Raw genomic sequence first — 25,918 nt, 5'->3', positions numbered from 1 at the left:
TTCAGAAGCAGCTTTGTCTTCTAGTGCCTGTCCATCCCTCTCTGTTAAGTGAATGAGATCTACCAAGAGGGATTTACAAGTTACACAGGCTCATCCACAAATCCCCTGCAGTAAAAAGACATTTTTTTATCCAAAAAAAAAGTTACAAGTCCTTCAAAACACACACACACACACACACACACACAATCCCTCAGAATTCCCCAGCACACTCAATTGTTCCACTAATGGACAGCAGAAATTCCCAGGTTCTGAAAGATCCACACCTATATAAAAGTCCTTGAGAAGAAGCTTTATGGACTAGTTATTCTGAAATCAAATGGTTAAAACACATTTTGTTTTTCTGCTTCAGACTCCTGGTATGCTCCATCTATACCAATGGAATTCATTAGACCACATTTTCCTGTAAATGGCTTTAAAGGATCTATACATAAAATATACATGTATAGACACATATAAAATATGTTTGGGCTCCTTGCTTTGCATCAACAACATTAAAATTGTTTTTATCTCACAAAATCAACTTACTATCTTTATTTTCTGACCTCTAACTGAAATCTAGCATTTCCTTCACTTATAATGTACACAATAAATTACAGTAGTATTCATTTCATATCACATTACAGTTGTTGCATATCTCAAAAAATGGCTTACACATATCTACACTTTGAAATTATGATAGTTGTTAGACCCAGTGCTAGTTGAGTGTCCTAAAACTATCCGCTGTTACATTCTGAGAAGGGGGTCCATGGTTTTCATCTGACTGGCAAAAGGGTCTGTAGAACAAAAAAGGTTAAGAACCCCTGACCTAACAGAACTGCTAGATGACTACAGTACTAGAGTAGTATATATGTTTGGGGCTATAGAATAAAGAGGAAAGAAGTACTGAAATTTCCTCTCATCATCCTTATCACCATACACAATAACACATTATTGGTAATAACTCACATTCCAATGCATAACATAATTACACAAACATGATTATTTCTCTTTATTGCATGGGCCAAATGCAATTCACAGGAAACCATACACCGACAAACAGATCAAAACCTGAGTAAAAAACATTTTTAAAAGGTTGAGAACATATCAATGAAAAGTCAGTTCACTCCAAAACAGAACCCTACTGGTTCCTGAATATATTTGGGACTTAGAAGCCTCCTCTGAAAAATGAGTAAGACTAGCTTCTTTCTAAGGTCCCTCCCAGTCACTTAAAAGAATGAGGCAATGCTCTTTGGACTGATATAGAACAAAGTATACGGTAAAGTGGGGGGGAAAATCTGCATAATAGACTGTACCTTGAATATATGAATGCCTATGTAGGTATAACTTATCTCTGGAAAGATACATGAGAAATTCCCCTCTGGAGAAGGAAATAGAGAAGAAGGGATAAGAAAAAGACACACTTTAAGCCATATTATACCCCTTTCCTCCTTTTGAATACTGAACACCAGATCAACATGATTCATGATATTCAAATTTAAAAACCCAAAACCATATTCCCTTAAAAACAAAATGAGATTCAAGGTACACAACACACGATCTTTACATATACACATGTGACACTATGTACTCTCAGATGTATGTCAGGTACACAGGCTTTTGTAAGCTGCGTCTTGATATAGGAGTGTTCCTACAAACTCCTGCTGAGAAATACACCGTCTAGAAAAAACAGTGCCAGGCCTACTTGCTACCAGTACCTAGCACAGTATTAGAATTGAATAGAATTCAGTCAAAGAGGAGACAGTCCCATGTTTTTAGAATCTTCTTGTAGCCCTTCACTGCAGATAAGCAGGGAACTATCCAATAAGACTTGTTCTTGCCTGTCTTTCCTCCTACTATCTGGTCCCAAGTGAAACACAGCCCCCTCTAATACAGCTGCCAGGTGCCATGGTTACAGATGGCAGAATAGGATCCTACTGAGGAAATAGAAAAATGTGCCACAGTAAATAGCATGGGGACAGCTGTTCCCATGAAATAGGTACCTGCTCATAGAATTCACTGGTCTTACCATGTTCCCCATCACCCTGAAGCAACAGAATTGATAGAACAGTGGAATGGCCTTTTTTCCCCCACATTCTTAACTTTATTCACCAACCTTAATGGCGATTCTTCTGCACAGTGGAGAGGGAAGGAGGATCCCCAGCAGGGGTGTGGAGAGACAGTGTAAGGCCAGACTTGACCATGAGCAAAGGTTAAGAGGAAGACCATAGGCTGGCAACCACCAGAAAAGGAAGCAGAAGCTGCTCCTTCCAAATCTCACCCAAGGACACACAACAAGTTTTCAAGGCCCAAAGGGCCTCAAAAGTACAATCTCCAGAAACCGAGGTCTGGGTGCCATCCAGGGGCTCCCAGGCCCCAGCAAGGCCTAGAGGGCAAGCATGTCTTTGAAGAGCCTGTGCATGGTGGTGGTGATCAAGATGCCCAGGGCATTAGTGATTTGGAAGATCTTGTAGAGGTAGGGCTGCACGTTCCACAAGCCTATGTCAAACACGTGGTCTACCTCCAACTATGTGGCCATCTTGAGCAGTACTCATGTCAGTGCATCACCTCCACGATGTTGATGATCTTCACGCAGAGCTTCTCATCCACCTTCTCCTGGCAGATCTGCTGCTCCTGCTCCATGGCCTGGGCACCCTGACCGTGCACAGTTCCCACAGGATGCACTCATCTGAGAAAGGCCAGAGAGTTCTTCTGATAGAACTCTTCTAAAAGAATTGCCCCAGCCCATTGCCATCAGAGTTGCACAGGGCATGGTTGAATTCCCTGACAACTTTGCACAGGGCACGGTCAAGCTCCTCAGTGGAGACATTCACATAGGTGAAGTCAACGAAGTCATGGTCCACATTCTGGGGGCCCACAGTGCCGATGGAGTAGATGCCCTCCTTCTTGTACTGGAACTTGCCTGTGCTGCAGTGCAGGAGCACTGTGTGCAGCACAGCCAACATGGCCTCCTCCACCGACACCTCCAGCACCTCTGAGTGGCAGTTCATCCTGCACCAATGACCAACACCAGGATGGGAGATGAGGACAAAGATGGAGGAGTTTTGCCCCACTCAGGGCCATCGTGTACACAGACTGCAGCGCAGGCCACTCAGGCTCAGATCATGCCCCCTTTTCCTCCTTCATGTGCAGGTATGCCCCAACCTCCATGTGGGCGATAAGCTGCAAGAGAAGGATATGCGATCCAAACCACCTCAGGATATCAAGTTTAAAAGTGAGTATATTTTGTGTGATCTTATTTATCTTCAAAAAAAAAAAAAGAAAAAAAAATTTTTTTTTTAAGTGAATATCACTCAAGGACTTACAGCCGCTTCTGGGGAAAGGCCCAGTGCGTTTAAGGTTGTATATAGGATAGTTGAATTAGGTTAGATGAAAGTTTGATTGTGACTGAATTTATTTAGAGATGTGTATCAATGTTAAATTGACAAGAGGTGGACAGTGTTAGTTAATATGTGTCAATTTAGCTAGGTTATATCCAGCTATTTGGTTAATTAAGCATTGCTCTGACTGTTACTGTGAGACTATTTTGTGGATTTAAATCAAAGTCAATTGACTGCATCTATGACTGGACTACATCTACAATCAACAAGGAAGAAGATAATCTTGTCTTCAGCATCCAATCAGTTGAAGGCCTTAAAGGGAAAACTGATGATTTTAGCAGTCAAAAAGAATTTCTATTTCTACTTCAGCCAGCCATCTTCTCCTGGGGAATTCATCAAAACCATCATTAGCGTTCCCAACCTGTGGTCTGCACTATAAAATTTGGACTCTACAGTCATAAGAGCCAATTTCTGCAACAAATGTCTTAATATTTATTTATTTATATACTGTCAGTTCTCCTTCTCTAGAGAACCCTAACTAATATGGAAAGTAAAATGCATCTTTAGTCTATTTAACACTAGAGAATCTGGTTCCACAACATGAAAAAATGGGCATTAAAGTTGATGGAGTAATACTATCTAATCCAATAGCATGTATCCTTATCCTATATTATTTTCTAAAAGTATCTTTTAAAGCAAATGATAAAATCACACTAAACCCTCAGCTGTTAAAATACCGTCACTGGGGAGTAGACATAACTCAGTGGATGAGTGGTTGTCTCTCACGTACAAGGTCCTGGGTTCAATCCCAGGTACCTCCTTTAAAAAAAAAAGCAAACCTTCACTACCAGGAAAAAAAAAATACACACACACATATTTATTCATAAGCATTTTATTATGGATCTCTAAAACTCTAAAATATAAGGACTTTTGTAAAAAGAAACAACCATAAAGCATTGTTACATCTTTAAAAATTTGACAATAATCCCTTATCATCGAATAGCCAAGTCAGATTTAAGTAGGGTTAACAAAAGTGTAGCAGTACTATATTTGTCACTTCTGATTCTGACATTCAAAGGATGAAACATGAAACTCTGGCACCCTCTGGTGTTTAAGCACTATACAGCTTTATTCACCTCAGGTGTATTGGCCCGCAGAGTAGAAAATATGAAGATCCTAGTGGAAAAAGTCACAAATGAATGAAAACAAATTTTAAGTTAATTAGGTGGTTTTGAAAAAGTAGGCAGATATCAATCTATATTATTAAACCTCACCCAGTTTAGTCATGATAAAATCTAATGCCACATATTACTTCCTCTCATTTAACAAAAATGTCAGTGTCAAGGGTTTATTTTAAGTTTCATTTTAACAACTGAAGTGGTATTAAGTATGCAGGAAAGGAAACAAATGAAAATGTTAATGCAAAAAAATAAATCTAGTCTAAAAATATTTGTTTAATATTATTGGGTGTTCTTGTTATCTTTCTTGAAGTTCATTATTTTAACAAATATTTGAATGCCTATTATGAAGAAGGTAACTGTGTAAACACTAGGTATACAATAGTAAACAACAGCTATTGTAAACACTCACAGAATTAAAAGGAGACAGGGAATGCACAGAAGAGTAAACAAAAAATTAAAAAGATAATTAATAGTGAGTCAAAACAGTTGATGTGACTGAGGAGGCTAATTTACATTGGTTGACCAAGGAAAACCTCTCCAAGGAAATAATTCTTGAAATGAAATATGAAGGACCTATATAAAGACTGGGGAACAGAGGGTTCAATGAATAGCACATCTGAAAATTCTTCAGTAGGAACATAACTAGCGTGACTGAAAAAAAGAAAGCAAACAAGGAGCCCGAGTTACTATCACCATGGAACACAATATCTGCAATACTCTGACAACTTCCAGTTTCCCTCATCATAATCTTCTATCTTGTTTATCCAAGACAGATTTGTTTTAGATTTTTTATTTATTTCTCTCCCCGCCCCCACCCCCCATTGTCTGCTCTCTGTGTCCATTCGCTGTGTGTTCTTCTGCGACCGCTTCTATCTTTATCAGCGGCACTGGGAATCTGTTTCTTTTTGTTGCATCACCTTGTTGGGTCAGCCCTCTGTGTTGCAGTGCCATTCTTGGGCAGACTGCACTTTCTTTCGTGCTGGGCGGCTCTCCTTACAGGGCACACTCCTTGCGCGTGGGGCTCCCCTTTGAGGGGGACACCCCTATGTGGCATGGCACTCCTTGAGCACATCAGCACTGCGCATGGGCCAGCTCCACACAGGTCAAGGAGGCCTGGGGTTTGAACCGTGGACCTCCCATGTGGTAGGCAGACGCCCTATCCATTGGGCCAAGTCCGCTTCCCTCCAACTGTGTTTTGAATTTTTCTGTTACCTAAAACCTTACTGAATTCTAACAAATATAACCATTGTTTCCCTGCCAGTTAGGAATCTTCCACATAATCAAAAGGTTATTTCTCCCCAAACTAACTAACTTACACAATTTCAACAAAAAATTTTCATGGAGCTGCCATACTGATTATAAAATTAACGTGTAAAAGAAAGACAACACGAAAAGACAAGGCACCTTCAATAAAAAGAAAGAGAGAGGATTTACCCTATCTGATAGAGAAATAATGCAGTTATAATAACTGAAAACATAAAAATATTAACATAGAACTAAAGCAAAAACATACCAAAACGAAGTTCCAGAAATGCACCCTTATAAAAACAGAAATTTGCTGTAAGATAAAGGTGGCATTTCAAATCAGAGAGGTAAGGATGATGAATTCTTCAGTAAATATTGTTGGCATAAGCAAACCATTTGCGAAAAATTCATCCTTACTGCAGAAATTTTCAAATTAAGAATTCTAGGGAAGCAGATGTGGCTCAAGCAATTGGGCTCCCAGAGCTTCCTGGTGAAGGCAAGCTGGTCCCCTCAGAAGTGCAGGCCCACACGGAGAGCTGGCCCAGCTAGACGACACAAGAAAAAGAGGCACAGAGGAGAGACCATAAGAGACACAGCAGACCAGGGAGCTGAGATGGCACAAGAGACTGAGCACCTCTCTCCCACACTGGAAGGTCCCAGGATCAGTTCCTGGTGCTGCCTAAAGAGAAAACAAGCAGACACAGAAGAACACATAGCAAAGGGACACAGAAAGCAGACAACAAGTGCAAAAACAATGGGGAGGAGGGAATAAATAAATAAATAAATACATCTTTTTTTAAAAAAAAGAATTACCTAAGGTAAATGTGCATATGTGAGGCGTGTGTGTGTTTGTGTAGATATCTCAGAAGAAAATAAAGAAGCACATCATCATGAACTCAGGATAGGGAAAATTTTCTTAAAATCAGGCAAAATTCAAAATCCATAAAGCCACAAAGCCGTAAAGGAAGAGGCTGAGAAATCTAATATTGTGTTTTAAAAGTTTGCAGGGCTCTCTCTACCCAGAGGAGCCTGAACCAAATCTTTGTACTGCTCCCCAATTCTGTCGTCCTCGCCAATTTCTCAGCAAGCTCTGTTCTTTTCCTCCATTTCCCAATAAATTATTTTTACTGGCCTACCTAAAGTGGAATGTTCTTAAATTCTTTTATGCAACACAGCCAAGAACCTAAAGGAATCAAACATTTCCCTAGCTTCATTTGGCTAGCCATTGCCAGGAAACAGATAAGTGAGTGGTGCTCCCCAATCCCTGCTGGAGGCTGGTGAGTTTTAGTTAAGGCCTGTCTGTGTCCTCTTTTCATTCTGCCATTTAAAGGGTGTTCCTAGATAGGTTCCCACAGGACATAAATTCAGTCTGCCCAGACTTTCGGCTTCCTCTCAGAGGTGGTAGGGGCAAGCCCCCACACCGTGAAGGTTCAAAGACATTCTGGGTGGGAGGTGAAACCGTCCTTGAGACCTGACTGGGCATGTGGCCTAAGACGAGCAAGAGTCTGCCGGGAGTTTAACGAGGCCCTCTCTGTGAGTTCAGAATGGTTATCATCAATTGTATGATTTCCTTACACCACTAGTTAACTCCTTTTAACCAGAATTGCCTTTGATGTTCCAACTACTGCTATCCTCATTTTGCCTCCGTGAGATGCTTTATGCCTTAGAACCTGAAAATGCTTTCGTTAGTGAGGCACAAGTCGCACCCTGGGTAGTGCCCTGAGGCTTTGCTCCTTCTCAGCCCTGGGAAGGCCCTGAGACTTTCTCAGGTGGTCCCTGAAGCTGTTTGCTGACAAGTCATAGGACAATTAGTCCCTAATTCTTCTAATAGGCTTTTTTTTTTCTTACTGATGGTGTGATCGGCCGTTTTGGTGTGTGCCTTCTCCACACGGCCCCTGTGCCTCACTGCAGAGGTTTTGGACACCTTTTTTCTTTTTTTACCAGGAGGTCCCAGGGATCAAACCCAAGTCCTCCATATGATAAACAGGAGCTTATTTGCTTGAGCCGTAGCCACTTGCCCTATTGGGCTTTTAACGTCCAGTTTAACTGCGGAACTCAGACCTTGGGAGTCATCATGAGGTGAGCTCTCTCATAGCTATCTGCAAAGTAGGCAAAAGAAAGGTCCCTTACCTAGCGTCAGCTGGGCTTGGGTGTTCCATCTGGGAGTTGGACCCAGATGCCTCCAAGACCTCTAAGGCTCTGGGGATGCCCAGAGACATAAGGCCCGCTATCCCTGGAACGTGGGGACAGCAAGTAGGGCGCCCTGATTTCCAGGACACTGGTTCAGTGAGCAATCCGTTCAGTCAGGTTTTGCAGTGGGACGTCATCCAGACTGACAAATGTGATTTATCCTACCCTAGGATAATGGGGTAGCTCTTCCAACATTCCAGCAGACTCTCAGTGGGGTGCTTACTCAGAAATTGGGATGAGCTGTCTACTGATGGTCTAAAAAGAAAAGGCTAATCTTTTCCTGCCACACCACATGGCCACAGTATGGCCGAGAGTGGGCTCTGTGTGGCACCCTGAATTTGAGGTAAACCTGTGTAAGAGAGGGGAAGACAGAGAAATCTCAAAATTCTTAGTAGAGCTCTATTCAAATTGTTAAAAATTAAATATGCAGTTAAATCTTTAAAAAAAAATCGGTTTACTTGTAATTCCCCATTTTAAACCTTTTATCAGCCTTAAAATAAGGGGGGATAATAATCCAATTGTCAAATTTCAGTAAGTAAAGATAAAGTCCTTGAAAGCTATGGAAAGATCTTTTCTGAATTATGATTAAAACAAATTAAACAATTATAATATATTTCAGAACCTAATAATCAGTATGCTTTTAAGATGATTCACAGTTTTAGAATTTTATTAAAGAAAAGAGCTTCTAGCCTCCTATAAAAGAAGGAAAAAGAACATTCCTCACATAAACTATAATGGTTTCAATTTTATTTAACTTGGGTGTAATCTCCCTAAGTTTATAAGATACCAATTAAATAAACATTAGATGTATTAAATAGTTAAGATGATGAAAGTTGTAAGTTCCTGTTTAATGAAATTAAGTTAAAGAGGGAAATGTAAATTTGCCCTCTCTTAAATGGATAAATTAAATTTCATTGGTTACGAATTGTCATTTAATAAATTTATTTTAAGGTAAAGTAACCAGTCTATGTGGTTATAGTTAATTATAACAAGGTTGTAAAAGCATCTTCTAAACTGAAGTATTTGAATGTCTAACTCCAAGAAGCCATTATTAATTAGAAAACTAAACTGATAATCACTAACAAAAAGTAACTTTGTTAACAGGGAAACATGTCAGAGGCCACCTCAGTCTGTATATTAAAGAGGTGGTAAGGAAAGGTAACCTTGATTTCATTGGGAATCTTAGTTTTTCATAAAATAATTAAGAAAGTAGTTTTTCCTGTGCTGCTAAAGTAAAATACCTATTATTTAACATCATCACAGTAAAGGTGCTGAAGTAAAAAGCAAAGCAGTAAAAAGTTAAGTTCATTTGATATGTTATAAACTGCACTGGAAGTGTTTAGAAAGTGTATAAAAATCAAGAGATAACTTTCGGTATTGTCAAACTCTCTTAAACATTCATACCAGGCCTTCAGTACACTGCATGCTATCTCCATTTGAGTTATTGGCTAGGTTGGTCACTGACCCCTAAAATAATGAAAGTATCTACTACATCTCTGAACATGTTCTTGAAGTGGATGGAGATTACACTGCAGTTTCAGACTCCTGCAGCAGCCAGCAACAGCTCAATATGGCCCAATGTACAATGGATAAGTTGTCTCCAGACATGGTTGTATTTCATAGTGCCAAAGGGTGCTATGCACCAGGCCAGTGAAACACTGCAGCCTTAGCTTCCTAATCTCTCTATAGAGAGATTAGGAATCTAACTTCGCTGGCTGGGCGAAGGACATACCAAGTGGAGCAACAATGACCAGAGTACTGGGAGCAGAACTTAAAACACAACTGGCATTATGTCCAACTCCCATTGAGAGATAATACAGATGGTACTGCAATCCTGGAGCTTATATCTATTAACTACAGCTTAAAGAGGAACTTGGGAATTAACTAGCATTAAGTTCTATACCTATATGCCTGCTGATTATGATGACGTCTCTTCTAGATCATATGCAGAGAGATAATGAACATGTTAAGTACTGGTAAACTTAATTCATTTTCTAAGTAGTTAATGAACGTGACTATAAGATAAAGGAATGGCTCTCTTTTTTTTTTTTTTAAGTTCTGGGGCCAGGGATTGAACCCGTGACTCCATAGGTGAGAAGCCAGCGCTCAACCACTAAGCCACACAGGCTCAACTGAGTTGGTATTTTTATTTGTTTGCTTGTAGTTATTTTTTTTTATTTTTAGGAGATACCAGGAACCAAACCCAGGACCTCCCATGTGGAAAGCAGATGCTCAACCTTTTGAGCCACATCTGCTCCCCAGGAATGGCTCTTTTTAGCACTGTCTTTGTTTGCCATATGCTTGTCTTATTGTTGGCTATTGTAAATATATTTCTAGGGCAGTGCCTCTCTTCATATCTCTCCTAGCTATCCTAAGCATAACCACTGCTGTGGGAAGTAGGGTTGGCAGTTTATATTCAAACCCAGCACGTCTACCACAATCTCTCCCTATAGTTAATCAGCATAAAAGAACTCAAGGAAGAGTGCTGTTTTCCATCAACTTTGGGAGGATGCAGCCTCTGAAGGCACATGGCCTTTCTCACTCTCATAGTCTAGTATGTTATGGTTGGACCTGTTTTGGGCCCACCTACCACCACCTTCTTTAGCCTTTTAATAGGACCACGTACCTTCAAAATTCTAATTAAGTTTATTTCTTACAGAATCAGTGCCTTATTAGTTATGCAGAGATTTCAACCAGGGTGCTGGACCTGTCTTCCTCAACCACAAAAGAATAGCCAGAGAGGTTTAGGCCCTGTCAGGCAGGAACTACTGCCCTAATCAGCAGGAAGGTACTACAGAAGAATGACCACCACCCTTCAGCACCCTCTTAAGAATAAGGGCTTGAATTCTCTGAGGGAGAGCTAAGGCAGGTTAGTATCATGAAAGGGTGAAGGCAGCTGGCTCGCCAGACAGCATGGCCAAAAGAAATGGCTGGAAGACCCTGCCAAGACCTTGAGATTCCAATTGGAACTCTTTCTTGGGCTTAGGGGAGGCCCCAGATATTCCAAAAAGGTCTCGCTATTGGCCCCCACCATTGGTGTGGTATCCAATAACAGCTGGGGCCCCTCCTCTTGGCATTAACAAGGGGAGGAATAATAATACCTTAAAAGGTGACTACACTAGCCAAAGCTTGTTCTTTGCCTAGAGGAGCCTGACCAAATCTCAGTGTGTATTTCTGTCCTTCTCTCCCATTTCTCAGCAAGCTCTGTTCTTTTCCCCCATTTCTCAATAAATTCTTTTTACTGTCCTAACTTAGGGAAAAAAAAAAAGCTTGCTGGAACAAGACACTAAAAACTAAAAGCAGTTACAAGTTAAATAAAAGATTAAGAGAGAAGTATTTACAACATATACAAAAAAGAATTACTCTCCTACTAGTATATACATAAATCTAAGAAGGAACAACAAGAACTCAAAATATAAATGAATAAAAGTAACAAGCTAAACATTTCCAAAAGAATAAGCTAACAGTGACACTTGTTTCAGTGGACTAGATTTACTGAGGAGCAATTACACCACATTGTAAGGAGAGCAGCATATTTTCATTTCATAATTGAGTTCACAGAAGCTGTCAAAAAATTTATTAGCAAAAATAAGCAATGAGCACACCCTAAAAGCAAGGTTGCCTTAGAGGCAAATGCCTAGGAAAAAGTACCTGAGCCTCCCGGGATTACTCAAGTTCCCTAGAACAAGGCTAAAATGGTCCCAAGTCAATAGTCATCCCTGGTTCCTATGGAAGTAGTCATAAATCCTCTCTGAATTAAAGTAAACTCAATTAAGGCCCTCAGGTTTAACCTCTGATTAAATCATCCAATAAGGTTTTAAATTCAGTAATTATACTTTTCATTTCTACATGTTCAATTGTTCTTTGTCAAATTTTGGATTCATTTTTTTGATAGATAACAGTTGCTTGCTCATTTTTGTGATTTCATATTTTATTTTTAAACATTTTATAATAGTTTTTAAATATTCAGTATTTGATAATTCAGTGTTTAAAGTCACTGGAGTTCCAAAGGTGTTGCTGCTTCTACATAGTTTGACTCACGGTGATTTTCTCTTGTGTTTTATCTTTGACTATGAACACATATACAAACGCCAAAAAAACAATAGAATAATACCTTTTTAAAAACTGAAGGAAAAAGAAGAAAAGGAATCATTAACACATAACTCTATTCACTCCTAACATTAATGTCTACATAAATAACCCAAAATAATTTTTAAAGTATCAGAAATAAGAATTTAACTATGTGGCTAGAATTTAATAATAATTTTAAAAATCAACCTGCACTTCTATAGCCCAGTAGAGCAAAGACAATTATCAAAAATATACCTTATGGGAAGCGAATTTGGCCCAACAGATAGGGCGTCCACGTACCACATGAGAGGTCCAAGGTTCAAACCCCAGGCCTCCTTGACCCGTGTGGAGCTGGCCCATGTGCAGTGCTGATGCACTCAAGGAGTGCCGTGCCACGCAGGGGTGTCCCCCGCGTAAGGGAGTCCCACATGCAAGGAGTGCGCCCCATAAGGAGAGCTGCCCAGTGCAAAAAAAGAGCAGCCTGCCCAGGAATGGAGCTGCATCACGGAGAGCTGACGCAGCAAGATGACACAACAAAAACGAGACACAGATTCCGGGTGCCACTGACACAGGCGGATACAGAAGAACATACAGCAAATGGACACGGAGAGCAGACAACAGGGGGGCAGGGAAGGGGAGAGAAATAAATTTAAAAATCTATTAAAAATATATACCTTATAAAAGCAACAAAATGTTAAGATGCTTAGGAATAAATCTAACAGATAAGTACAACAAATTGCACAATCTATACAGAAAAAAAATCACTTTATTGAAAAATGATAAAGAGAGCATGCATAAACAGAGATATAAGTTATGTTTATAGATAAAAGGCTCAAAATTATGAAGAAATCAGTTGAAGGACAAATGACCTACTGACCCAAGGCCATGCTAGTCCAAACTCCAACAGAGATTTTGGAGAAAACTAACATATTGATTCTTAAATTTATAGGGAACAGAGAGGCCCATAACAAAAAAAAAAGACAAAGGGGGAAAAAACAATGAGAGACACAACTAACCAGGGAGCTGAGGTGGCTCAAACCATTAAGCACCTCTCTCCCATGTTGGAAGAGCCCAAGATTGGTTCCCAGTGCCTCCTATAGAGAAGAAAAGACAAGACAAGCAGACACAGAAGAATGCGCAGCAAATGGATACAAATAGCAGACAATGAGTGGAAGCAGCAACAGGATGAGGAGAATAAATAAATAAAATAAATCTTAAAAAAAAAAAGCCGGAAAAGGAATTAAAATGAAATAGAAAATAATAATCAATTATTCCAAAAGACAGGAAAGAAGGAATAAGTGAAGAAGACATCAAAAGGTAAACCTAAATACAACAATGTGAATAATTAAAGTTCTAAACACGCCAATTAAAATGGAAAAATTATTAGACAATAAAAAGAGAAGAGGGAGGTAGATGTGGCTCAGGTGCCTGGGCTCCTGTCTACCACACAGGAGGCCCCAGGTTTGATTCCCTGGGCCTCCTGATGAAGCCAAGCTAGCCCGCGCAGCCACAGAGAGCTCATCGCCACAGCAGACATTGAGTGCAAACAAGGGGGGGCGGGGAAAATAAATAAATGAAGTAAAAACAAATAAATCTTTAAAAAAAAAAAAAGAAACAAAGAAAAAAAGAAAAACCCAACTATATGCTCTCTTTAAAAGACAACACTCTTTAAATGCAAAGACACCTATAGGCTTCAAAGGGGGAAGAAAAAGGAAAAAGATACAATGTACAGAAACACTGAAATAGTTGTGTATATATCAGACTGTGGTGGTTTGACAACGTATGTACCCCAGAAAAACATGTTCTCAAACTTAATCCATTCCTATAGGTGTGAACCCACCGTAAGAAGGACCTTTTGATGAAGTTACTTCGGATAAGGAAAAGCCCAACTCAATCAGGATGGGTCTTAATACTACTATTGGAGTTCTTTATAAGTGAAATGAAATACAGACAGAGAAAGCCATGGGAAGCAAGAAGCTGAAAGTCAAGGGAGCCAGGAAGAGAAAAGAAAGGCCATGAGAGGCCACCATGAGCACTGTCACGTAACAGAGCGGTCTAGGACCAAGGATCACCAGCAGCCAGTCCAAGAGAACCAGTCTTTAGGAAAAGGTATACATCTCATCAAGCATCACCTTGATGATGCCTTTACTTGGACTTTTTTCTAGCTTCAAAACTGGAAGCCAGTAAATTCCCATTGTTTAAGCCAACCCATTGTATGCTATTTGCTTGAGCCACCAAGGAAACTAAAGCACAGATAAAACAGATGATGGCACAAGAAATATTTTCAGAAATAAAGGACATTTACTTATGATAAAAGGTGAACTCATTAGGAAGACATAACAATTTGTGTATATACCTAAGGACAGAGCTTCAAAAACATAATGTACAAAACGAAAGAAAAAAAAATTCACAATCATAATTGGAGATTTTAATACCTACGTCTCAGTAACTGACAGAAATAGAAGGGAAAAAAGGGCCAGGATATTGAAGACAGGAAAACTATCAGCTATCTTGACCAAACTGACAATTACAAAACATTACCCCCCAAAACTGAATAATACTTAACATGATTACCTATTAGGGAAATAAAATCAAAACCACAATTAAATAGTTCTGCACACTCACTACGATGGCTAATATTATTTTTTAAATAAAACCAACAAGAATTGACAAGGATGTGAAAAAATAGAAACCCTTGTGAAATGCTAGTGGGAATATAAAATCATGCAGTAGTTGTGGAAAACTCTGGCAGTTCCACACAATTTAAACAAAGAATTATCACATGACCTGGGAATTCTACTCCTGGATATATACCCAAAAGATTTTAAAAAAGAAATGCAAACAGATACTTGTACATCAATGTTCATAGCAGCATTAGTCACAGTAGCCAAAAAGTAGAAGTGTGATATTGCACACAAAGGAATGTTATTCAGACACAAAAAAGAATGAACTTCTGAAACATGCTACAACAGGGTTGAAACTTGAAGACATCATGCTAAGCGAAATAAACCAGACACAAAAGGACAAATATCTAGACTGGACAGATTCATAATGGCACAAAGTGAATTAGAGGTCACCAGGGAACTGATCACATTGAGGAGCCTCAATAAATTTAATAATATTGAAATTATACAAAGTATATTCTCTGATCACAACAAAATTAATCAGAAAATAAAAGAATAAAGTAACCACAAAAGTCCAAAATATTTGCACTATTAAATAGAAAGGAAAGGAGAAAATATTGTGACATAATGGAAATGAAGGCAGAATACTAAAATTAGTTGGATGTTGAAAATTCAGTAATTAGGGGTAAATTTATAGTTTTAAATGCTTTTATTTAAAAAGGAACAAAGATTTAAATTTAATGATCTAACTATCTACCTAAATATCCAAAGAAGAGGTACTAAAATGAGAGAAAGAAAAGAAACAATGTAGACAAAAAATGAACAATAGATAAAACCTAACAAAATAAAAAGTTGATTCTTCGTAAATATTAACAAAATTGATAAAATTATAGCAGTGAAAATAAATATCACTATAAATCTTAGACATTAAAAGAATATGGGAATAAAATGAACTTTATGCCCAAAAAAGTCAACTTAGGTAAAATACACAAAATCCTTGGAAAATGTGTTATATTACCCTTCTACCACAAAATCTACACACAATAAAAGAAAATAGGAACAACTTCATGCCAATAAACTTGAAAACTAAGATGAAATATACATACATCTTAAAAAATACAACTTTCTAAAACTGATGGAGATGAAGTAGAAAATCTACATAGCTCTGTATTTATTACTGAAATTTACTTTCTCATCAAAATCCTTCCCCCAAAGAAAACAAAGCATACTTAGTTTTAAGGGTAAATTCATTCATACATTTAAGGAAAAAATAATACCAATTCTACACTAAGGCTTTAAGAAACACTTTCTGACTCATTTATCTGAGGCCAGTATAATAAACCAGATACCAAAATATTATAAGACATTATTAAAAAAGTATAGACCAAAATTCCTCATGAACATAAAACCCTTAAAAAAATACCAGTAAAATAAAATATAGCAATACATAAAAAGAAGAAGAGCAAAGGTATGTTATAATACACACAAACACAAATCAATGTAATTCATAATACCAAGTAATAAGAAAATGCATGATTCCTCTTACATAGATGGAGAAAAAGTTTACTGAATGATAAAATCTCTCAAATAAAACATGGGCAAAATATTTGAGAAGACATTTCACAAAAGAAGTTACACAGTGGGCCAATGAGTATATGAAAATATCTTAGCATCATTAGTCACTAGAGAAGTACAAATTAAAACGATGAGGTACAGTTAAACAACAATTGGCATGCTAAAATTGAAAAAAAACTGACAAAATCAATTGTTCACAAGAATATGGAACAACTGAAACAAACCCTCATACTCAGATGGTGGAAATGTAAAATGGTATAACCACTTAGGAAAACAGTTTGGCAGTTTCTTAATACACTTCCTATATGATACAGCAAGTCCACTCCTATGGATTTAAAGAAGGAAAACACAAGTTTGTACAGTGTGTTCCTAGCAGCTTTATTCATAATAGCCCAAAACTGGAAACAATCCATATGTCCATCAACAGGTGAAAACATAAACAATGCAGTTCAAACAACTTCAATACATCCATGTAATGGAATACGACTCAACAATAAGAAGGGAGAAACTACTGAAATAGGCAATCACATGGATGTCTATCAAACACATACTGAGCAAAAGAAGCCACACACAGACCACCAGTTGTATGGTTCCATTTTAGGAAGAAGATCGGTGGTTGTCTGGGTCTGGTGTGCAAACTGGGGACTGGCCGGGAAGGCACAACAGAACCTTTTGGGGTTTTGAAAATATTCTAAATATTTTGACTGTGGTACTTGATAAATTGATTCAAACTTTTGTCAAGGCTTAAAAAACTGGAAGACAATGTTGGCTGCTTAGAACACCATCTTCCAGTATTTTCTAAAAAAAAAATACAGAAAAGGAAAAACTACAGCTTCAGCATAACTTGAAGACAATAAATATTCAAACTTCAAAGTAACTACAGATGAACACAAAAAGCAAATAATCCCAGTGTACACTCTCTCATCCTCTGGCATCCAACCACCCCATACACACATACCTCCACCCTTAACTGCCACAAGGCAGATGAAAGAACTAGTGATGGGCATAAGGATGAAACATATCATTGGCAGAAAAATAAGTACTTTTCAAGTCAGAAAAACCAAAAGGTACTCTGGTATATCAAAGCACAGAAATGACTTAAAAGATTTAAATTGGCAGTGTTGTAAATGTGATCTTTCTTGGGAAGAGAAAAGGCCAAAAAAGAGAGAAGCATCTTCTGATAAAGCGCTGCAAAAGTTTGATATGGTTATGAATTCCAAAAAAATGATATTGGATGTTTGCAATCCGGTCCGTACCTGGGCATGTTTAAGTTATGATTAGGGTTTTGATTGGGCCATGTCATTAGGGCGTTGAGTCCCCCCCACTTGGTGGGTGGAGACTCACGGATAGAAGGCATGGCAAAGGTCAGAGTTGAAGATTTTTCACGTTCGAGTTTTGATGTTGGAGTTTGATGCTGATGTCTTAAGTTAGAGCCCCGGGAAGTAAAGCTCACAAAGGAAAGAGAAGCAAGCCCTAGAAAGAGAGGAACGCTGAGCCCAGGAAAAAGCAAGTCCTAGGAAGAGAGGTACCCTGAACCCAGAGAAAGCATGAGGAAGTAAGGAACCTAGGAAGCCTGAACCCTTGTGGACGTCGGCAGCCATCTTGCTCCAACACATTAAAAATAGACTTTGGTGAGGGAAGTAACTTACGCTTTATGGCCTGGTATCTGTAAGCTCCTACCCCAAATAAATACCCTTTATAAAAACCAACCAATTTCTGGTATTTTGCATCAGCACCCCTTTGCCGACTAATACAGAATTCGGTACCGAGGAGTGGGGAAGTGCTTTTGCAATTACTGAAATGCTAGAATGGTTTTATAAATAGGTAAGGGGTATTTTTTGGAGGAATTGTGAAATGACTGGTGGAAAAGGCCTTGATCACTTTGAAGAGACTGTTGATATCAATACAGATGCTAAAGAGACTTTTTATGATGCCTTAGAAAGTAAATGATGAAATTACTATTGGAAACTGGAGGAAAGGCAATCCGTGCTTTAAAGTTGCATAGAACTTAAGAAGATTAATTCCTGGTGTTTTATGGAAGGCAGAACTTGAAAATGGCGAGCCTGGGCATTTAGCTGAAGAAATCTCCAAAGTAAACCTAGAGAATGTGGCTTGGCTTCTGTTTGCAGCTTATAGCAAAATGCTAGACAAGAGAGAGACACTTAGAACTGAACTGTCAGGCACAAAGAAAAGAGAAACTGATTCTGGAAATTCCAAGTCTCTGGAAATCAAGTTCCTAGATGAAAGTGCCCCATTGGGGGACTTAACTAAACCTGGAACTTGTGAATCAGGATTGAAGATGCAGTTATTTCAGAAAGACTTGTGGAAAGTCTTAATTGCCTGACGGCTTGCACACCTGCTTCTTGCATGCTTAACCAACAAGGTCTTTGAGAGAGTTGTAATGACAAAACCACTACCAGCTTGGACTAAAAGGGACATGGAAAGGAGAGCCTGAAGGAGAAACAGCTTTATGAGGAAAATCATGGAAGCTGAGATCTGGAATTAAGACATCACCTTGGGGGAAGAGGACTTGGCTCAACAGATATAGCATCCGCCTACCACATGGGAGGCTCGCAGTTCAAACCCAGGGCCTCCTTGACTCGTGTGGAGCTGGCCCACGTGCAGTGTTGATGCATGCAAGGAGTGCCATGCCACACAGGGGGGTCCCCCACTGTAGGGTAGCCCCACGTGCAAGGAGTGAGCCCCATAATGAGAGCCGCCTGGCGCAAAAGAAAGTCCAACCTGCCATGCCTGCCCAGGACTGGCACAGCACAAACAGAGAGCTGACGTGGCAAGATGACACAACAAAAAGAGACAATGATTCCTGGTGCTGCTGACGAGAATAGAAGCAGACACAGAAGAGAACACATAGTGAATGGACACAGACAGCAGACAACCGGGGGGGGGGGGGCAGAGGAAGGGGAGAAAAATAAATCTTTCAAAAAAAAAAAAGACATCACCTTGGGCCAAGAGAGGAACCCCACCCGTGTGTACAAAGAGGGTGAGTTTGCCCCATCAGTTGAAGAGGGTGGATGTTCCCACCCGATGTTCTGAGAGAGTTTTGCCACCCCAGGGTACAGAGAGGGTTGAACATATTCCCTAAGGATTATGGTGATTAAGGTCAGCACCCCACAGATCTGAGAGTGGTGGACCTGTCGCCCATGGATTAGGGAAGGCCAGATGGACAACTCGTTGCTCTGAGAGGGTTGCGTCTGCATGCCAAAGGTTAGGGAGAATGTTGTCTTCATGTCACTGTAAGGGGGGTTAAGACTCTAACTCAAAGGTTGGGTAAGGTGTGGCAATCACTCCAACACTCTTGGAGGGAGAGGTTTGGAACTTGGTCGACACCCAGATGCTTGATGAGGGTGGAACCAAGAAAATGGCCATTGGGCAAGCCTGTGGAAAGGGTGGGTTCCCCTAAGGTACCAAGGAGAAGAAACCATCATCTTAAAAGAATGGCTCTCAGACTGAAATTGAATGGAGGATGCCCTGTACGTTTACTGAACTGTAGAGGACCTGTGACTCATGTTTCCCTCCCAGGTTCTCCTTATTGTAATGAAAATGTTTATCCTTTGTCTGACAATTTGTGTATTGGAAACAGATTAAATTGTTTTGTAAATTTCAGAGGTCTATAGCAGACAGGACTTTGCCCCAAGACAAACTATTTCTTCAAATTGATTGTGGTATGATTTAGTACTTGCATTGTTACTGATTTAGTGTTGTTTTTTTTTTAATATTGTAATGTCTTTTTGGAATTCAGAGGGTGGAGTGTAGTGGTTTGATATGGTTATGAATTCCAAAAACAGATATTGGATTATGTTTGTAATCTGGTCTGTACTTGGGTGTGATTAAGTTACGATTAGGGCTTTGATTGGACCATGTCATTAGGGCACTGAGATAGAAGGCATGGCACAGACAGAAGGCATGGCAAAAGACAGAGTTGAAGGTTTCTGATGTTGGAGTTTTGATGTTGGAGTTTGATGTAATGTCTTAAATTGGAGCCCTGGGAAGTAAGCTCACAGAGGAAAGAGAAGCAAGCCCCAGGAAGAAGCAAGCCCTGGGAAAAGAAGAACCCAGAACCCAGAGAGAAGCCTGAGGAAGGGAGGAACCCAGGAAGCCTGAACTCTCGCAAACGTCAGCAGCCATCTTGCTCCAACACGTAAAAATAGGCTTTGGTGAGGGAAGGAACCTATGCTTTATGGCCTGGTATCTGTGAGCGCCTACCCCAAATAAATATCCTGTATAAAAACCAACCAATTTCTGGTATTTTGCATCAGCACACCTTTGGCTTACTAATACACAGGGAGAAGATGAAAATGGGGAAAATTAAGAGTGCTGCAGAACAACAGAGAACCAAACACATTTCTAGGGGAAAGTATACGCAAATGAAAACCTATTTAAAAGCACTGAGGAAAGGTGGAAAACAGCCAAGGGTATGAAGATGAAATAAAGAACAAAGTGAAAATGTCAGAGACAAAGTAACGGAAATGAAAAGAAAGACAACAAATAAAGTCCCTGAAGAACCACAAAATGGAATACAACTGATTTTTAAAACTATAATCAAAGAAAACTGCATAAGTCACAAAAAAACAGAATCTACATATTGAAAGGGTCAACTGGGAACCTAGGAGAATTAAGCCAGAGTGATCACTTAACAGAGATCAGTGAAAAATATTAGATTTCAAAGATAATGAAAAAAAATCCTCAAGGCCTTCAGACAAAAGATCAAATAAATTAAAAACAACATACAAATCAAGACAACAATGGAGCAGCACTTTTTTAAAAAATGCAATACAAAATGTTTTAACCAATTATTTCATATCCAACTCTATTTTCCCTCAAGTATCAAGGACATTGAAAAACAGTTTTCAACATATAAAAAATTAGAGAAGAATTCTACACCCATGAGTCTTTTTTTTTTAAAGATTTATTTTTTATTTATTTCTCTCCCCTTCCCCACCCCCAGGTGTCTGCTCTCTGTGTCCATTCGCTGTGTGTTCTTCTGTGACTGCTTCGATCCTTGTCAGTGGCACCAGGAATCTGTTTCTTTTTGTTGCGTCATCTTGTTGTGTCAGCTCTCCGTGTGTGCGGCGCCACTCCTGGACAGGATGTACTTTCTTTCGCACTGGGTGGCTCTCCTTACCAGGCGTGCTCCTTGCGTGCGGGGCTCCCCTACGTGGGGGACAACTCTGCACGGCAGGGCACTCCTTGTGCGCATCAGCACTGCGCATGGGCAAGCTCCACACGGGTCAAGGAGGCCTGGGGTTTGAACCATGGACCTCCCATGTGGTAGGCGAACGCCCTATCCATTGGGCCAAGTCTGTTTCCCCAGCCCCATGAGTCTTTCTTGAGGTATCTGCTAGCAGATAAATTTCATCCAACCAAGAGAAGACTGAAAACACTTTGGAAAAAGACTGAAGGTGGGGAGCGGATGTAGTTAAAGTGATTGAGGGCCTGCTTCCCATGTGTGAGTTCCTGGGTTTGATCCCAGTACATCCTAAAAACAAACAAACAAAAACCTAAAACACCAAACTCTCACTGGGTAGTGGATGTAGCTCAGTGGTTGAGTGCCTGCTTCCCATGTACAAGGTCCTGGTTCAATCCTGATACCTCATTTGAAAAAAAAAAAGGACAGAAGGTGAAGGAATATAAATAGGCCTATAACTAAAATATAGATGGGGATGAAGGAAGACTAATGTACAATGTTACATGGCGTGGTAAAGAAATAATGCAACTAAAAATGGGAGAAGATAAAGTAAAATATATAAAAACTGACTTTTTTAATATAGGAATATTATTTCTATAAAATGGGAATTAAAGGATGTCAATAAAAACCTAAAACTCCAAGATAAAAACATAGGAGAAAATCTTTTTAACTTTGGGTTACACAAACATTTTTTGGATAACACATGAAAAGTACAATCCTCAAGAGAAATAAGATCAGTGACTTTTGTTCTGCAAAAAATATTGTTAAGAGAATGAAAAAAATATACCCAGATAAAATATTTGCAAGTCACTTATAGGCAATGGACTTATATCCTGAAATATATAAAGAATTCTCAGCATTCCACACAGAAAACAACTCAATACAGAAAAATGGGCAAAAAATTTGAACAGACATGTAATCAAAGAATATATGTGGATAGCAAATAAGCACAAGAAAAGATGCTCACATCTTTAGTCACTAGGGAAATGAAAATTGAAATCACAATAATATAATCACTGCATACTTGTAAGAATGGTTAAAACCAAAAGAACTCAACACCAAGTATTGACAAAGTTATAAGCAACTGGAACCCAAATCGCTGTTGGTGGAAACGCAAAATGATATAGTCACTTTGGTAAACAGTTTAGTTATTTCTTAAATAAACACACACTTACCACATGACCCAACAATCACATTCCTAGATCTTTACTAGAGAGAAATGAAAACTTATATTCACATAAAAAATCTTGACATAAAAAATATGTATGTGAATGTTTATACAATTTAATATACAATTATCAAAAGCTGGAAATAACCCATATGCCCATCAATAGGAAAAAGGATATGCAAATTTAAATTCATACAAGGAAATACTGCCAAGCAATAAAAAGAACAATCTTCTAATATTCAAAACCACATGGATGAAACTCATAGACATACTAAATGAAAGTAGATGCAAAAATTGCACAATGTGTGAAGCGGACTTGGCCCAATGGATAGGGCGTCTGCCTACCATATGGGAGGTCTACGGTTCAAACCCCAGGCTTCCTTGACCTGTGTGGAGCTGTCCCACATGCCGTGCTGATGTGCACAAGGAGTGCCATGCCACACAGGGGTGTCCCCCGCATAGGGGAACGCCACATGCAAGGAGTGTGCCCCAGAAGGAGAGCCACTCAGCGTGAAAGAAAGTGCAGCCTGCCCAAGAATGGCGCCGCACACACGGAAAGATGACAAAACAAGATGATGCAACAAAAAGAAACACTAATTCCTGGTGGCACTGATAAGGACAGAAGCAGTCAGAGAAGAACACACAGCAAATGGACACAGAGAGCAGACAACTGGGGAGGAAGACAACTGGGGAGGAAGGGGAAATAAATAAATAAATAAATTTTTTAAAAAATTGCACAATGTAAACATTCCATTTTTATGAAATTCCAGAACAGACAAAAATGACTGTGGTGATAAACATAAAAGTAGTAGCTGCTGGGGAAAGAGAATAGGGGTAATCGATTTGAAAGGCACATAAGGGTGATGTATATGTTCAGAATTTTGGTCTGGATTATGATTATACATGTTTGTCAGAAATTTACTGAGCTGTATACTTAATATTTGTGCTGTTTACTATTCATATATAATATTTGATAAAGTACTATTGGTTTTTAAAAAATATATCAATATATTTATTCTATCTAGGTATTATCTCTGACCCCAAGTTTTAATTATTTATTTTCTTTACCTTAAGGATGTTGTTCCATTTTCTTTTATTTTATTTTTCTGATTAGGAGATGCTTGTAGTGACAGAATTTTATTTCCTGGAAGGGTAATCTGTTTTAGAATAGAAGCTATAAAAATAAAACAAGGAAGAAAGTAGTAAAATAGGGCTATAGCAAATTTTCCAAATTAAAAAGGTACTTATTTTCTAGATCACGTTATCCAATTACAGAAATATCATGAACAGCTATTTCTTTTATTCTAAAACAACATGAAAAAACATACACGCGTTAAAAGTGACTATGTGTGCACAAAGAGTGTAACAAGTAGCTATCTTTCAGTCTTCTTTCATAGATCCCAACTTAAAAGATCAAACCTTTCTTCTCTTAATATAACAACCAAAAAATAGAGTATAAAAACCCCATGATGTTCCAAAGTCAGGGAAGTGGGGTGGGTATGGGTTAGTTACCTGGAGGAAACGGACTGGTAGGTATTACAGTATTCACTGGCATCTTCTTTTGTCCAGATTTCTGAATGGTCAAAGCTGAGGAATTTGAAAGTGTAGCCGCTTGTTCTGGAATGCCTCCTAATGGCTGCTGGACTACCTGAAACAATGGGAATAATCAATATATTCATTCAACTGTAACTGCTTTGGGAAAGTATAGGATTTCAGTTTTAACAACAGACTTTGTTCATCCAACTGCAAATATATCTTTATCTTAGCATAACAAGAAAGTCTACTTAAAATTTACATTTGTACATTAGAATATTATCCTGTAACAAAACTGAAAAACATGACCATCTCACATGTATTATTTTTCAGAGAGAATTTCAAATGTACATTTCACACATTGCCAAATTTAAGTTTTCATAAGGATCTTCTTTTCATTTTTTAACTTATAATGGAAATTTCAAACATATACATAAGTAGAAAGAATAAAATGAAAACCCTTACACCATAAGTGCATCAATAATTAATTCTTGACCAACCTTGTTTCATCTATACTCTTACCCACCTCCCTGCCATTCTCGATTATTTCACAGCAAATCCGATATCTTTTTATGTGTAAATATTTAAAAATAAATCTCTAAAAGATAAAGACGTTTTACATGCTGTTTTTTAAAAGTCTGTTTTTAAAGTATTTAGAGAGTGGCAATGTTAGCATTCTCTAAGATAATACAGTTCAAGAAATCCACAGTATGAGAATTGAGAATAAGGGAAGAGAAAACAGTTAACATGAGGGCTTTACTTTTAGCTCTAAAGAAGAAAAACAATAGCAGAGCTTCATTTTTTTTTTTTCCATTTCAAAGAAGAAAAACAGTAACCAAGTATTTGAGCCAGTTACTGACAATGAACTATTTAGTATTCTTTAAACTTATATATGATGAATATAAATAAGTCATCTTCTTGACAGGAAATAAACTTCTGAAAAAGTTTTAGAGATACAATTTATTCTGTGGCAGTTTGGTATTGTTTATGAATTCCAAAAATAGATATTGGATTGTGTTTGTAAACTGGTCTGTTCCTCCAGACATATAAGATTGTATTAAACTCAGAGGTTTCACTTTTACTTTATGAAATCAAGATTAGGGCTTTTATTTGACCACATCATTAGGACTCAGTTTGAGACACTGCCTACAGCCCACGAGCGTGGGCTATACAGACAGACAGATGCTCAATCAAAGAAAAGGAAGAAAATGCATGAAGAAGGAGAACACAGAAGAAGACAGATAGCTCATTAGACAGGATCCTGTGGCCTAGGCCTAGGAAGAGAGATGAGCCTGATTGACAGTCTAGAGTTGAACTTGTGAAGAACCCAGAGCAGGTGAGCCCAGAAAGAAACCCTTATGCCAGCCTACAGCTGACATGAGAAGCTGGGACCACAGGGCCTTTAAGAGGAAAGAGGAAGGTTGAACACTTGCAGACATTGCCCACCATCTTGCTTTAATATGTGGCAAATGACCTTCGGTGAGAAAGTACCTCTTATGGTACCCTGAGTTGGACTCTTCATGGTTTTGTGACTGTAAGCTTCTACCCCAAACTCTTTATAAAAGCCAACAGAATTCTGGTACTTTGCATCAGTACCCCTTTAGCTGAATAAAACATATTCTGATTTTCTAATTTTTTTGTAAATACAATTTAAAAGTCTAGTGTGTATTACTAAAACAATGTCACTCAGAAGATACACAAAATGTTCTAGGCCTACAGGAACTACTGCCCCTAGAGAAGAAATATAAATGGAATAACTTAACTGCCACCAATATTTGAACATAGACCAGAATTCTTGAAAAATGAAG

General features: G+C 38.7%; 1 protein-coding gene and 1 pseudogene across 3 annotated transcripts in view; both read right to left on the bottom strand.

The window, feature by feature from the left end:
• The window catches only part of TAF4B (TATA-box binding protein associated factor 4b), a 173,604-nt gene that overhangs the window by 95,171 nt on the left and 52,515 nt on the right, over positions 1-25,918 (bottom strand). For all 3 annotated transcript variants that reach the window (XR_011645958.1, XM_004465145.4, XM_004465146.4), the window contains 2 exons: positions 24,090-24,225; positions 23,646-23,751 (listed from right to left, as the gene is read on the bottom strand). Coding sequence is in view for 2 of the 3 variants with exons in the window: in XM_004465145.4 (XP_004465202.1) it covers positions 23,646-23,751; positions 24,090-24,225 (242 nt within the window). In the remaining variant the exon portion in view is untranslated. The remainder of the gene's footprint in view (positions 1-23,645; positions 23,752-24,089; positions 24,226-25,918) is intronic.
• On the bottom strand, positions 1,595-3,150 carry LOC111765734 (autophagy-related protein 101 pseudogene; annotated as a pseudogene).

Source organism: Dasypus novemcinctus, chromosome 16, assembly GCF_030445035.2.
Source record: "Dasypus novemcinctus isolate mDasNov1 chromosome 16, mDasNov1.1.hap2, whole genome shotgun sequence".
In the NCBI taxonomy this organism is placed as follows: domain Eukaryota; kingdom Metazoa; phylum Chordata; class Mammalia; order Cingulata; family Dasypodidae; genus Dasypus; species Dasypus novemcinctus.
The sequence above is the reverse complement of the archived record's forward strand: the minus strand, read 5'-3'. Positions and strand labels throughout refer to the sequence as shown.